Below are 13,909 nucleotides of genomic sequence, written 5' to 3' on the forward strand. Positions count from 1 at the left end.
AATACCTTTAAAATAAATCAGATTATTTAGATCAATTATTGCATCATTATCATCGAAAAGAGTTAAAATCTAAAAGTTATGTGTTTGTATTTGTAATTAATTCCCAGGCCTATCTTTGAACTAATCCACAGACTCTCTATGATAGAATTAATATTTGGTAATTATTGTCCCAACTTTATTCATATTGTATGGTAAGCTAGATATTTCATACCAAAACAAAAAACAACAAAACAATCTGATCTAAACAGAAACCAAAATTTAAGATGTCCAATTTTTCTACAAAAGGCGTCGAGCGAGGCTGAACCGTGTTCGCTGGAGAAGCGAAGTCCAAACAAACACCCATACAGTCGAGGTCAATAAAGGTCACACAAACACAAAGAACGCACAGAACAAGACAAGTCAAAGTGTAAAAAATATCTATCATGTTTATAGGTTCCCTTTTCCAGAATGTCGTCTGTTGACGGAGATATGAGCAGAAGTGGTGAAATACAGGTAAGCAACGCAAAGTTTTCTGCATGCTTCGTAAATATTCAAGGTGCACATGACAGCAGCAGTGAGTGTGTCGACAGTAAATATTGGTATTCGATGATGGTCGCTTTCGTCTGTCGCCCGTCCAGTCATTCATCGGGCGTCGTGGTTCTCCATTTTAAAATGTTCAAAGTGTTTAAAATCCTAAGTTTTTCAGCGTTTTCTATGTTATTTAAAACGTCGTTCCGTGGTATTTGGCTGTGATGCACGTGGGTTCAGTTAGAAATGGCCTCCTTCAAACGCAGTATCACTGCCTTCGCTCAAACTCAAAATTGTGACAGAGAATTTTGTTCTGCATATGTCCTATGTTTTGCGTGCTTTGTTTCTGAAAGTCACCAATTCAGGAAGTATAAATTATTCTAATTATTCAATTCATTTTTCAATTGCAAACAGGCATTTACATTTAAAAAACAGAAGAAAAAGAAGTGAATGCTTTGTGATTCTGTTTGTTTTGTTTTAAATGCCAAGTAGCGGATGTTGTTATAATTTTTATTTGATTAATGATTCATTGACAGTTCTTCTTGTAAACGATTGTTATTCAAATGAATCAAGTACATTGTACTTGGAACTTTATTTCCTGTATATTTGGAACATTTTGAGCTTGGTGTAAGAAACAAAAACAATTATTTCACTGATCTGATATTATTTTTATTTCTCCTATTGCAGTTATGACGTTTTATTTATATTTTTATCATTTTCATATTTTATTTATTTTGTATTCATTTTACAGATAATTATGTAAAAAAAAAATTTTTTTAAATGATATCAAAAAAGAACAGGCTTTTAGAAAATAATTTGATCTTACCTATGTTTTTCAATAGGAATTACCTTTTCAATAGTAAGATTGGTTTATTTCGAAGAATTACCTTGAAGTAGCTGAGGTATTTGCCAAGAAATTTACAACTGCCTTGCTAAAATGGCTAGACTGTTTTCAGCACAATTTGGTATTTGCTAAATGCTGTTTCCTTATCCGATTATCTGATCATGGTTATCCAATAAATATTATAAATAAATAAGTTATGAGAATAATTATAATTAAGGTACCTTTTGGAACAAACATGATTCTGTACATTGTGAAAGGTGTACCGCAGTTTCGGCCATATCTCATAGCTGTGATTCACCACCAGGGTGCGCCCTCTGTAGTTGAAAATAAATCGGTTATGTTTATCTTGTCCTATTTGTAGTCGTCTTCTGTTTAAATAAGAGAAAAGATCGATTGTTATGACTTTATTTTTTTTGCAGGCAATTGCAGCTGAAGTATTCACAGAATTGGTAGATGATATATCACTAGGACTTTGTTTTGAATTTCATCGTTCCTGTAAAACAGGCTCATTCTTTCTAGATGATGTAGATCCAGAGTAAGTAGGGATGTCATCAGACAATTTATAGTGTTATGCATAATCACAAACTGTCGTCATATAATCTGTAGTGTTGTGTTGTGTTATGTTGTGTTGTGTTGTGGGGAATGTACATAATCACAAACTGTTGTCATATAATCTGTAGTGTTGTGTTGTGTTGTGTTGTGCATAATTACAAACTGTCATACAATTTGTATTGTCATGGAGTGGTCATTATCATCATACAACTGCTGACATCATAGCACTAATGAATGGAACCTGTTACAAATAGGGAATGCAAACTAAGTAAACAAATGAATTGGATTAATAACACTTGGCACAGCATGTTGGAAGTACAGAGAGACAAGTATTACATTTCATCATTAATTTTTTATAAGAACAGTTATATTGCCACTTTACAAAATAGCTGATGTTCACACTGATCACAGTCAAATTTCCAGTTCCCTAGCAATTCATGTACACGTAAAGATGCAAAATTGTTGTTATCAAACCATTAAATGTACATGTATTACAAGTCTCTGTACTTCCAATGATACTGTGCCAAGTGTTATTAATCCAATTCATCTGGTTAATTTTCCTGTTTGTAACAGTTTCCATTCGTCAGTAAGCAATTATGTAAGCAGTTCTATGTTTTTTTAGTCTGTGCATGATCACACACAGGCCTTGATCCATAGGCTACACCTTTTCACTGTCAATTTTTTTCAAAAGTGTCCTTTTCGCAAATGCCTAGACAATTGCCAAATTGGTTCTTTATTCAAACGTCATGATGCAACAGAGATATTGACAGATCATATACTGAAATCATACATAAAAGTATACTGAATGGAGAAGAAATGACTGAAGCTTTTCTTTGTCATTATATAAAATTATAAATACTAGTATCATGTAACCACGTGTATTGTCAAATCACAATATAGGAAATGGACTAGATGTATTACAAAGTAATTTGATGTAGAAGTTGCTCTAATTTTTATAATTTTATCTTTGTTTCTGTTTCACTTTCTTTTCTCTCTATGTATTATTACCAACAAAGGACAATGAAACAATATGGTAAGTCTCTCCATTATATTCAAATCCATAATATTAGCACCACATACTATTCTAGTCCTGTGTGCATTATGATCATATCCACTGTATAGTCAAATCAATTTCTCTAGCACAGAATTCTGTTTTTACCACTAGCAGCGATACTTTATGGTATTGGAGCATTTATGTAAAAGTGATGATGTTATCACGTCCTCATATCAGTTACATTCAAACTGGAAGTTGAGTTTGTAGTAAACTGAATGAAGTAACCAATTACAACCGCCTAACTCCTGTCAGTGTGTGATGATTACTACACTGACATGCACTGTTCATCACTTCTCGAGTAGGACATTCAGCTAGATTATTGGTAGTATATTAGAAAGAGATCATGCATGTACATAGAGAAGTACTACACATATGATATAATAATATAGTAAGTAGACTACATACACATGCACACACACAAGCACAAGCACACGTGAGCGTGCACACACACACACACACACACACACACCAATCTGATTAAAATCCGATGTAGATGTCGGCTAATCATGCATTGCTATCTTACCATCGTTATTTAGCTTGAATTGACCTTCGTAGTACATGTTTACGTTTTTAGCCAGGAGGCGATCAGGCTAAAAACTTAAATTAGCCGACATCTACATCGGATTTTAATCAGAGTGACACACACACACACACAGAGTCCATAATATCAGTATACATGAACAAAAATGAGTCACATTTTTTTCAATAAAAGCTTCAATTTTTATGTTAGTAACTTTGACTCTTGTTTAGTATAGGGTCTACGATTTAGGGCCCTAACTATCAAACCACCCACTAGCTTACTTTTGTACTATCACCATATTAATTGTTGACACCTCCAATGTACACAAACTGTGTATTACTAGTATATCACAATTTTCTCTCTAACTTTTTTCCAACAGAAATAGTAGACAAATTAGGATTAGATGTGTTTGGTCAAGTGCAACTAAAGAAGACATTAGAGTGTGTATGTCCTAACTGTAACAGAACTCTATCGGCATCAAGATTTGCACCACATCTAGAGAAATGTATGGGTATGGGTAGAAACAGTAGTAGATTAGCTAATAGAAGGTATGTATGCTATAATTAACATTCACCTGTATGTGTGTCTGTGTCTGTGTCTGTGTGTGTACATGTATGTGTCTGTGTATGTATGTATGTATGTATGTATGTATGTATGTATGTATGTATGTATGTATGTATGTATGTATACATGTATGCAAGTATGCATAATTATGTGTATGGATGTATATGTATGTGTGTATGTATGTGTGTGTATGTATGTGTCTATACATACATACCCATATAATATACATATCATATTTAAGGTTATAGTGTTGATTTACTTGCGTGAACACAGCATAACCAATGACGTTGACACATGTTGTCCTGACCTAGACACTCGTTGGTATAACATAGAACGACCAGAGTACATATTCCATATTTTTTGTTCAACTTGGCTCATGTATGGTATTCATTGAATTCATTGATTATATCATTTGATAGACTAATAGCAAATAGTGGAAAAGCAGACAGTGAGAATGAAGTAGAGGATCAGGATGATAATGATTGGTCTGTTACAGACAAGAAAACTGCCAATAGTGAGTATATATGATAATATGTAATTGTATGTTGAAAATAAATCTTAATGAATTTAACAGTTGTGTTATAACCAGTAAACATACTCTCTGTCTCTCTGTCTCTGTCTCTCTCTGTCTCTCTCTCTCTGTCTCTCTCTGTCTCTCTCTGTCTCTCTCTCTCTCTCTCTCTCTCTCTCTCTTTATTTCTTTATTTAGTCAATATTTTTAATATACCTTATCAAAACAGCAAATTTCCACAACATACTCTGATCATGCACTTTTGTATACAATGAACAACTGTGCCTTCATTTGCATATCATTTGCAAACCGGTGTGCAATAATGTGCTTGGTATTGGACGGCGGTGTGAATACCACTAGTATGCATGTGTCACTGGTGCAAATAATCACTGGTACATAGTTACATGTATGAAACTCAATTGTTCATGCCATGAAATTTTCTTTATTTTCATTCAGTGTATAAAAAAATGAAGAAAGATAAAATGGTGAATTCACCAAGACGAGTAACAAAGTCAAGTTCTAGTAAATCTAAAAATGGTAAGTATCCTAATAATGATAATAAAATATTTTTTATGATAAGTTAATGACTTCAACAGTGAAGTGAAATTAATGTGAATATAGTTGAACTGGCATATTATATGACATAATGTATCACATTAGATGATGTGATGTGATTTGGCGTGACATGATGCGATGTGATGCAATGCAACGCAACGCAACATGACATGGCATGACATGATGTGATGTGATGTGACGAAGTGTGATGCGATGCGATGTGATGCAATGCAATGCAATGCAACGTGACATGGCATGACATGATGTGATGTGATGTGATGTGATGCAGTACAATGCAATGTGACATGGCATGACATGATGTGATGTGACATAACGCAGTGTGATGTGATGTGATGTGATTTGATTTTATGTGAAGTGAAGTGATGTGACGATGATATCCTATGATACAATATTATATATAAGATACTGTATAATATGATATGCTATGATGCAAAGATTTAGTAATAAACTGGTGTAGTGTGTAGATTAGATGCACTCTCTAGTAAACTGCAAAAATGTCAATATTTATTTATCAATGATGAACTTTAATTAGCATTTGTGCTCTGGAAACAGAGCTGGGAAATCTGGTAAACTGAAGATTTTTTTGACGTAATAACTTGTTTCTTCTTTTTTTTATGCCCAGGAGACACTGGTAGTGTACACTCAGAGTCAGGAACTGTAACTATTAAGGTAAACCATTCTCTGTAAACTTTCTTCTTTATAGGGGTCCATGCTTAGGCAAATTGCCAGCTACATCCCCCTCGGATATTCTTAGCAAACTCGGACTAATACTAATAATAAGTAATGACATAGGAGTCCACAACTAGGCAAGTAATCAGCTATATGACAAGTTAGCCTCGAGGATAGAAAGACATCTTGGAATAATTCGCGGAATCTACCAGTTGACACGTTAGATCAGCTGGTTAGAGCACTCTGACTAGTGTTTAGGGGACGTGGGTTCGATTCCTACATGTGTCACTTTTCTTTTTTATAACAAAGTCATAAAGTTAGTTAGGTTAGCACACTGGTTTGATTAAATTACCACTCTAGCTGTAAGTAAGAAGAGTGTCATTCAGTTTGACTACCGAACAACACAGGTGGTCCTCACGTACTCCATTTTCCTCCTGCACAAACAAGTACTGAACCTTCCTCCTGTTATTGGGCAATGTTGTATGGTAAATAAATTAAGTAAATATATAAAATAACACACTGACTGATATTAATAAGTGATATTTCTTGATTTCAATTGTAGCCGTATAACAGTTATGGACTCTCTTGGAGCACTGCAGAGCCAGTAACATAGGGGGTCCATGGTTAGGCAACTTGCCAGCTACATCCCTTAAGCTGGTGCTCAGCAAAAATGCTGACATACTAATAAGTAATGACATAGAGGTCCATAGTTACTCAAGTTGACAGCTATATCCCTTAGGATAGTGCTTAGCAAACACTGACTGATTCTAATAAGTGATATTTCTTGATTTTAATTGCAGCCATATAATGGTTATGATTCCTTATCAATGGAAGAACGCAAGACATTACTAATGAATACATGTGGAGTGATATCAGAACATACCAAGAAAATGTGTACAAGGTAAGATTGAATCACTCAGATCAAATGAATCTGAAAATTTACTCGATTTAATACTATTTTGCTTACTGTAAACCTGGAATTTTTTAACAAAGACTTTTTTTCCACTTACGACACTGGTAATCCAGGCTTCGGTTTTCTAAGATAGATGCAAACTAAAAGTACTGTTCTTCAGTGTGGTAGATTAGACAAGGTGGGTGATAGCGGTTCCTCTGTTTTTGTGTTTTTAATCACCCTGTGATCAAAATAGTGTAAACATTGGAAGTCCCAAAACACTACACTACAAGTTCATGGAACTTGAACTCACTACCGAGATTAAACTAACATCCATTCAATAGCTTATCACTGTTGCATCAACATATTTTGACAATAGTTTTAGTATGTGTTTATCTTAGTAAACCGAAGGCTTAAATACCAAGGTAATAAAACCACATTCCAGTATAACAAATAAAGTCTGAAATGTCGCCATTTCACCTCTAGAGGGCACACTTTCCTACCAAGGGCTATAACATGATATGAATTGATTTTATTTCTCCAAGATCACATCGCTGTCCTCAACACTCAGATGAACAAAGAAGGGCAGTGAGAGCTCATTTATTAGGATCCTATGATGATGCCTTAAGACTCAGAGCAGATGGGTAATTTGTGTTAATATGCTAATTTGTGTTAATAAATGGATTTTGAATATTAGGTCATAACTTTATGAATGTTACAACTTTTTCAGACAATGTTTTTATATCATGTGTAACTGATTGTCAATCAAGCTCCCTAGCATGCAGAGAAAAGTAACTGATTGTCAATCAAGCTCCCCAGCATGCAGAGAAAGCATACATAGTACTGACCATTCTTCTGTATTACTAGTAATAATAGTCTGTAGGGTATGCAGTGATGGGGCGCCCTCACACATCGGCCGGTGAGGGCGAAACGTCACGACGCATCTTACAGTCTATAGTAATTTCAGCAGCTAATTTTACAGCGTGTTTCATGTTAGTGTTCACTGGCTCTGTATGACACTAACCTGCAGAAACTAGTAAGAAGTTACATTGTACACTTTAAGATAGCAAGATTGTAATTTCTTGCTACATTGTATCTACATGAAATAAACCATTTAAACATACTACAACTAGACCCAGACATGCAGGTACCAATGTTTGATGTCTGCATTTGATGGCATGTTCGTTCATTTCACTTAGACAAAATGTAGCAAGAAACTGTTGATTCAATCTTACTATCTTTAGGGGCAACATCAAATGTTCAATATAATATATCTAACTTAATTGCTGAAGTTAGGTCCCAGACCCCCCCCCCCCACCCGCCATCTAATTTAACTGACCTAAAATTGAAAATCGTTTCAGACTCATACTGTATACTTCCACTTTCAAACAACGTACCAATATACTACTGAATTATAAATAAAAACAGAAAACCATTTTAACCATGTACCGCTGATAAATCGGACCAAGTGTACACAGTGTTATAGGTAAAAGCAGCCTTGAAATCATACTAAATTTGCCAAGTATGACGTTAAATCGTTTTTGACAGTTGAGAAATTAGTTTGGCCACCCCCCCAACCCCAAACTAAATCAATTTAGTTTATTTGTAAACATCGATCTTTTGATGTCGCCCCTTAGAGTGTTACATGTGGAGATTTTTATCAGTTTCTGCATGCTTGCATCAAACTGGAAGTGAACATTAACATGGAATGGGTTGTATTTTGATCTTTGTTTAGTACTCTAGGTGAAGGAGATGATGTCCATGTTGATATCGATAGCTTTGAGGATACAGAGAATTCATTACTACGAGATGCATTCACATGGGAAGGGAGCTCAACAAATGCCTCACCAGCAGACTCTAACTCTACAGCTAGTAAGTAAATTGATATATTTTAATACCGTATTTACATGTGTTAGCGCCCTCATTGCTATCATGGATTTTCACTGGAATCACTACGCTGTTCAGTATATGCATTCAAGTTCGACAATAGCCCCATGAAATTCGGAGACCTTTCATACACCTGTCTTGCCAGTGTACCCCTTGATTGATAGCCAAATTTTGTTGTTGTGAGTCAAAAATGAGAGAAAAACTTTCAGTTCTTGTGAGTCACCAGATAGTAAGAGATAGGGGAACACCAAATTTTGGTGCGTCACTAGAAATTGTGTGCGTCAGTGGTGCGTCAAATGTCTTAAAGGATACACTTGCCACATAGTAAGAAATAGGGGAACACCAAATTTTGGTGCGTCACTAGAAATTGTGTTTGTGTCAGTGGCGCGTCAATTTGGCTTAGAGGGCACACGGTGTCTCGCCTTATGTGATGTGATATGATGTGAAATGACATGACAGGACGCAATGTAAAAATATAATGTTAGAGTGTAAAATCTTTTATTTATGATAATATTATTTCGTTACAGGTACGAGTAGCAACGTACCTAAGAGACACAAGAAGAAATCAAAACGCCAAACACACAAGAAAAGTAGAAGTTCACTCGCAATGTATGACAACGTGGAATGAAATCTTAAACCATAACTGAAATATTACATAACAATTTACGTTGTTTCACAATGGATAACATTCTGTTGCTGGAATTTGAATAGGCCATTCCAGACTGCAAACAGGGAATACAGCACTCTCACTCAAATTGGGGGTATCATTATCTTATTGTACTGTTTCTTAAGAACTTTGTCCCTTGGTATTCTGTAGAAGTGTAAATCAGGGATGTTTTCATATTGTTCAGACATCAAGGAAAGCAGCAGTGCTCTATGATTAACCAAGTAACCTATACCATGTATACCCCCAAGGTACACACAGACAGGAAGTATAGCGCCACCATGTGGCAAAATTTGGAAAGGCCTATATAAATATGTCTATGCTTGATGGAACAGTTCTACAGACCAATGTATTGGATCTTTACTTGATGTATGGACAAAGTACAAACACTGTCTCAGTATTCATTTGACTGTGTTGTACGGACAAAACAAATACAGTATCAGCATTCATTTGACCAAGATTAATGTATAAACAAAACAACAATACAGTCTTGGCAGTTGTTTGACTGGGTTTGTTGTTCGGACAAACAAATCTAATCTCAGACAAAACAATACACTTTATACAGTGATGGCAGTCATTTGGCTGGGTTTGTTGTACAGCCAAAGCAAATACGGTCTCAGACTTCAATTGACTGGGTTTGTTACAAACAAAACAACGGTCTGAGAGTACATTTGACTGTGTTTGTTTTTATGGTCAAAATGTTTACTAGACTTTCCCAGAGTCGACGTTCATTTGCCTGTGTTGGAGGTATGTATGGACAAACTAACATACAGTCTCAGCATTGCTGTAATGTTTGATGTATGGACAATTATTTTTCTTCATTTTCTTTGGCCGTCTTGGCATTTCTTTTCCTTGTCATTACTTGTTTTATCCTTTCAGTTGTTTGTACAGTGTATAACTTTCTGTGGTTACCTTCAAATATTAAAGTAATCCTCATATTTGCCATACCAAGTCATAACATGTATGTCATTTGTTGTTTTTGTGTACCAGTATGTTTCTTGATGAAATTTTTAATTTTCGATCTCGCGTCCATGTCTTGACACTTCCCAACATGCATTGAGACAACAATTTCATGAGCAGACCCTAAAACGCAACTAATTTAGTTAAAAAATACAGGACATATTGTATTTATGTATATTTATAATACCATAGTATAACATAGGGGACAGACAATCTGTAATGTATTCACAAATAAGACAATACAGGAGGGAGAACACAGAAATGATTGGTAACTTGGCATCATCTCGTCTTTATACAAATATAATCAGATAACACGACTTCCGAAAATAGGTTAGGTAGGTCATAATTTTCTTTTCCTTTAGTTATTAACGTACAGACAGGGAATACGATTTAATTAAGAAAAATTGACCAAAGATACTTTGGCAACACAATTTACACTGAAATAGAAGTAAATTATCACCATTTGACCTATTTGAATAAAAAAAATGTTGAAATTTACATAGTAATTAACGAAATATTGAGAAAGCACATGTCAAAATGAAAGAGAGATACAATATTAGTTGATGAGGTTGTATACTAGTATTTACATAACCCAGCTATCATGCAAGGCCGCATCAAAACAATCCGTAAGAACTTTTACGGACCCTACCCTGGGCTCTGAAGTGGATTGCAAACAGTTTTCCTAGTTGACAAACCACTAACGGTGAAATCTTTTGAATTTCTAATGAATTCAGGAATGTCCTGGAAAATGTGATTGATTCCTGGGACTTCCATTAAAAATGTCAATGTCTGGAAAATTCTGAGTAATATGCAAAGTTGAAAATGTAATCACGGCAAAAATATCTAATAATTCTGCAAAGTATTTACATTTCACAAAACTCAAAATGTTGGTACATTAATAGAAGTATTTGATATATATGATTATCTCAAGTAATGCTGGTAGTTGAAGCATACGCAGGCAAGTTTATTTCATATGACTACGGTGGCTGATAGGTACATAGACTTGCCATAATGTGTCATATTCCTCTTTTTTTCATATCAATTACAGCTAAAAAGGTTAAGCGCCTGTGAGCTGATTGTGAGTCAAATACCAAATATGCAAGTCAAATGTTCAATAGGTTGAGCATGTATACAGTTACTACGACAGTTTTTTTGTGTTTTTTTTTTACAATATATGCAAAGTACAGATACAGTATTCCATGGCCAGTTCATACATGATACAGTCCATAGTTCAATCCTGAGTCAAACAGTGTACTTCACAGGATAAATAAAATATAAATAGAGTTTCAGAAAATTGTTTATATCAAAGGCTTTATATGTACAATTTACAGCTTCCAGGTTTACAAGTCAAACTGTGTCCAAGTTCATATATTCATAGTCTGCCCAATGACTGGCAAAAGGTAGTGCTGTTACCAGTCCACTGGCTGAATCTGTGATGATCTGCTTCACTTGTCCTTGTCTATCAAACCTGTCCTCTTGCAGGATATAATGGTCTGCTATCTTCATTCTCTCTCTAGAGCCTGTCTTTTTCACAGGATCTGTGACCTGTAGCATTTGTTCTCGCTGCGACACTGGATCTGTAACTCCACTATACTTGATTAGTCTATCTATGGATAGAGAACAACAGTAGTGGAGTCACAGATCCAGCGAGAAGATAGGCTAGAGAACAATGGAGCAGGGTCACAGATACTGTGAAAAAGACAAACAGGTAGCACTGGACATCATTGAAATTAAACACAGCTGCAGGCACCAAGAAGTACCTTGGTCATCTGTCAAAAGATAATCTGCTAACGCTCAGGAATTCGCTAGACAACAAAGATAGAAAAGATCTGGGAAAGAGGCAACAGATACATTGCACTGACGTCAATGACATTTCAAACGTCCATTGGCAATGTAACTGTTGATCTTTTCAACCAGATCTTTTCTATCTATGTTGTCCAGCAAACTCCTGAGAGTTAGCAGATTATCTTCTGACAGAAAACCACGGTACTCCATTTCAATGAATAAATCTTGAGCCTCCTTGATGTTGTAGTAGTCTTCTCGGTTAAACGCAGAATCTGTGTTGATACAAAATAGGATATTGTGTAAATTGCGGTGTGCGGGGAGAGAGAGAGAGAGAGAGAGAGAGAGAGAGAGAGAGAGAGAGAGAGAGAGAGAGAGAGAGAGAGAGAGAGAGAGAGAGAGAGAGAGAGAGAGAGAGAGAGAGAGAGAGAGAGGGGGAGGGAGGGAGGGAGGGAGGGAGGGAGAGGGAGGGAGGGAGAGACAGAGGGAGAGGGAGGGAGGGAGAGAGACAGACAGAGAGACAGACAGAGAGAGAGATCGGTTAAACGCAGAATCTGTGTTGTTACAAAATAAGATATTGTGTAAATTGTGGTGTCACGGTGTGGAGAGAGAGAGAGAGAGAGAGAGAGAGAGAGAGAGAGAGAGAGAGAGACACACACACACACACACACACAGATTTACACGCGTATGAATGGTGAATATGTTCGAATTAAATACAAACAGGAGATAATGCAAGACCTTCAGTAGAACATTTTGACAAATATAGTTATTCAAGAGTCTTTCCACGCAGTGTACCAACATGATGAATAAAGTGATCTGACATAGCAATTAACTACATGTAACTCACCTCTTTCACATCCACTATATAGAAGAAATAGTATATGTTTAATATTTTCCTTGTCCAGCTGCACACTGATTTTGTAGAGCAGACTTCTGTATTCAGGAATTCTTGGCATTTCTGTCCCGGAATAGCCACTGATGTTGACAGCCATCTCGAAGATATTGTAAACTAATTCCACAAGGTTGAAAGTACTGTTATTTCTGCTAAATTCGTGCGCTGCTTTCCGGATGGTTTTCAATGAAACATGAAGACTTTTCATGTATATTCGTTCCAAAGCAAAGTGGTTGATATGTTTTATTTTCGCCACGATGACGACATCGGAACGTTCGAGATGGTACACATGAAGGCTTATGGGTGGGTGTGTCCACTTATGTAATAGGGGATCGTCGAGCTTACTACCACTGACTAAATAGGGTTATATAGCTGAGTTGTTGTTATTTTTTGTTGTTGGGGCAAACATTCTTGAGCTTAACGCATACTGTTTATTCTTTAGTTTCGATATGTATTAAGTTAGCAGATATATTTACATCGGAGATTTGTCGTTGTCTAACAGAATAGTAGTTTGGTCTGGTGACGTCATGTGACAGTTACCGATTTAGATCCGTCAGACGCTTTAGGGAATTTCCCTCGGTGTGAACTCTGAACTGCAGTAACAATGGAATAGTACGTTGAAAATTAACAAGAAAAGATTTTAGAACAAAAACAACAACACTGTACACACATCGCACATACGTTATAACCTAAGGGAAAAGGAAACTATATGCGAAGATTTACATTTTAAAACTATTTTAATTTTATGTTAGAGATGACACGTCGTGTCATTCTAAATACTGAAAGCATCAAGTTGTATTATCCGATGCCAGTTTTTTTTGGCTGCTGTCAGCTAATTATCAAAGAATACGCATAAGGTGTTATATGCTGTACTACAGATCAACCCTTTCTGTAAATATTCACCATAACTTGTGGTAGGCTATAAGAAGAAGGCTATGTTCTTCTTACTATACTAGTAAGCCCCCCCCCCCAAAAAAAAAAAAAAAAAATAATAATATATATATATATATATATATATATATATATATATATATA

At 35.7% G+C, this 13,909-nt stretch overlaps 2 protein-coding genes across 3 annotated transcripts; one reads left to right on the plus strand and one right to left on the minus strand.

The window, feature by feature from the left end:
• Positions 1-351: 351 nt before the first annotated feature.
• Positions 352-10,179, plus strand: LOC144450358 (ataxin-7-like protein 3). Of its 2 annotated transcripts, XM_078140959.1 has the most exons (11): positions 352-492; positions 1,771-1,886; positions 2,920-2,936; positions 3,857-4,025; positions 4,461-4,555; positions 5,009-5,089; positions 5,751-5,797; positions 6,598-6,698; positions 7,235-7,333; positions 8,425-8,561; positions 9,104-10,179. In XM_078140959.1, exons 1-11 carry the CDS (start codon positions 448-450, stop codon positions 9,202-9,204), a joined length of 1,008 nt encoding a protein of 335 aa, XP_077997085.1. In that variant the 5' UTR covers positions 352-447; the 3' UTR covers positions 9,205-10,179. The 2 variants fall into 2 exon arrangements, with proteins under 2 accessions (XP_077997085.1, XP_077997086.1); XM_078140960.1 differs by lacking the exon at positions 7,235-7,333.
• LOC144450359 (caspase-8-like) lies at positions 9,053-13,139 on the minus strand. The gene is made up of 2 exons (XM_078140962.1): positions 12,830-13,139; positions 9,053-12,257 (listed from the first exon to the last, which is right to left on the minus strand). The coding sequence occupies exons 1-2, from the start codon at positions 13,080-13,082 to the stop codon at positions 12,064-12,066; spliced, it is 447 nt and encodes a 148-aa protein (XP_077997088.1). The 5' UTR covers positions 13,083-13,139; the 3' UTR covers positions 9,053-12,063.
• Between the last annotated feature and the right edge of the window lie 770 nt (positions 13,140-13,909).

This window comes from Glandiceps talaboti, chromosome 19 (assembly GCF_964340395.1).
Source record: "Glandiceps talaboti chromosome 19, keGlaTala1.1, whole genome shotgun sequence".
In the NCBI taxonomy this organism is placed as follows: Eukaryota; Metazoa; Hemichordata; class Enteropneusta; family Spengelidae; genus Glandiceps; species Glandiceps talaboti.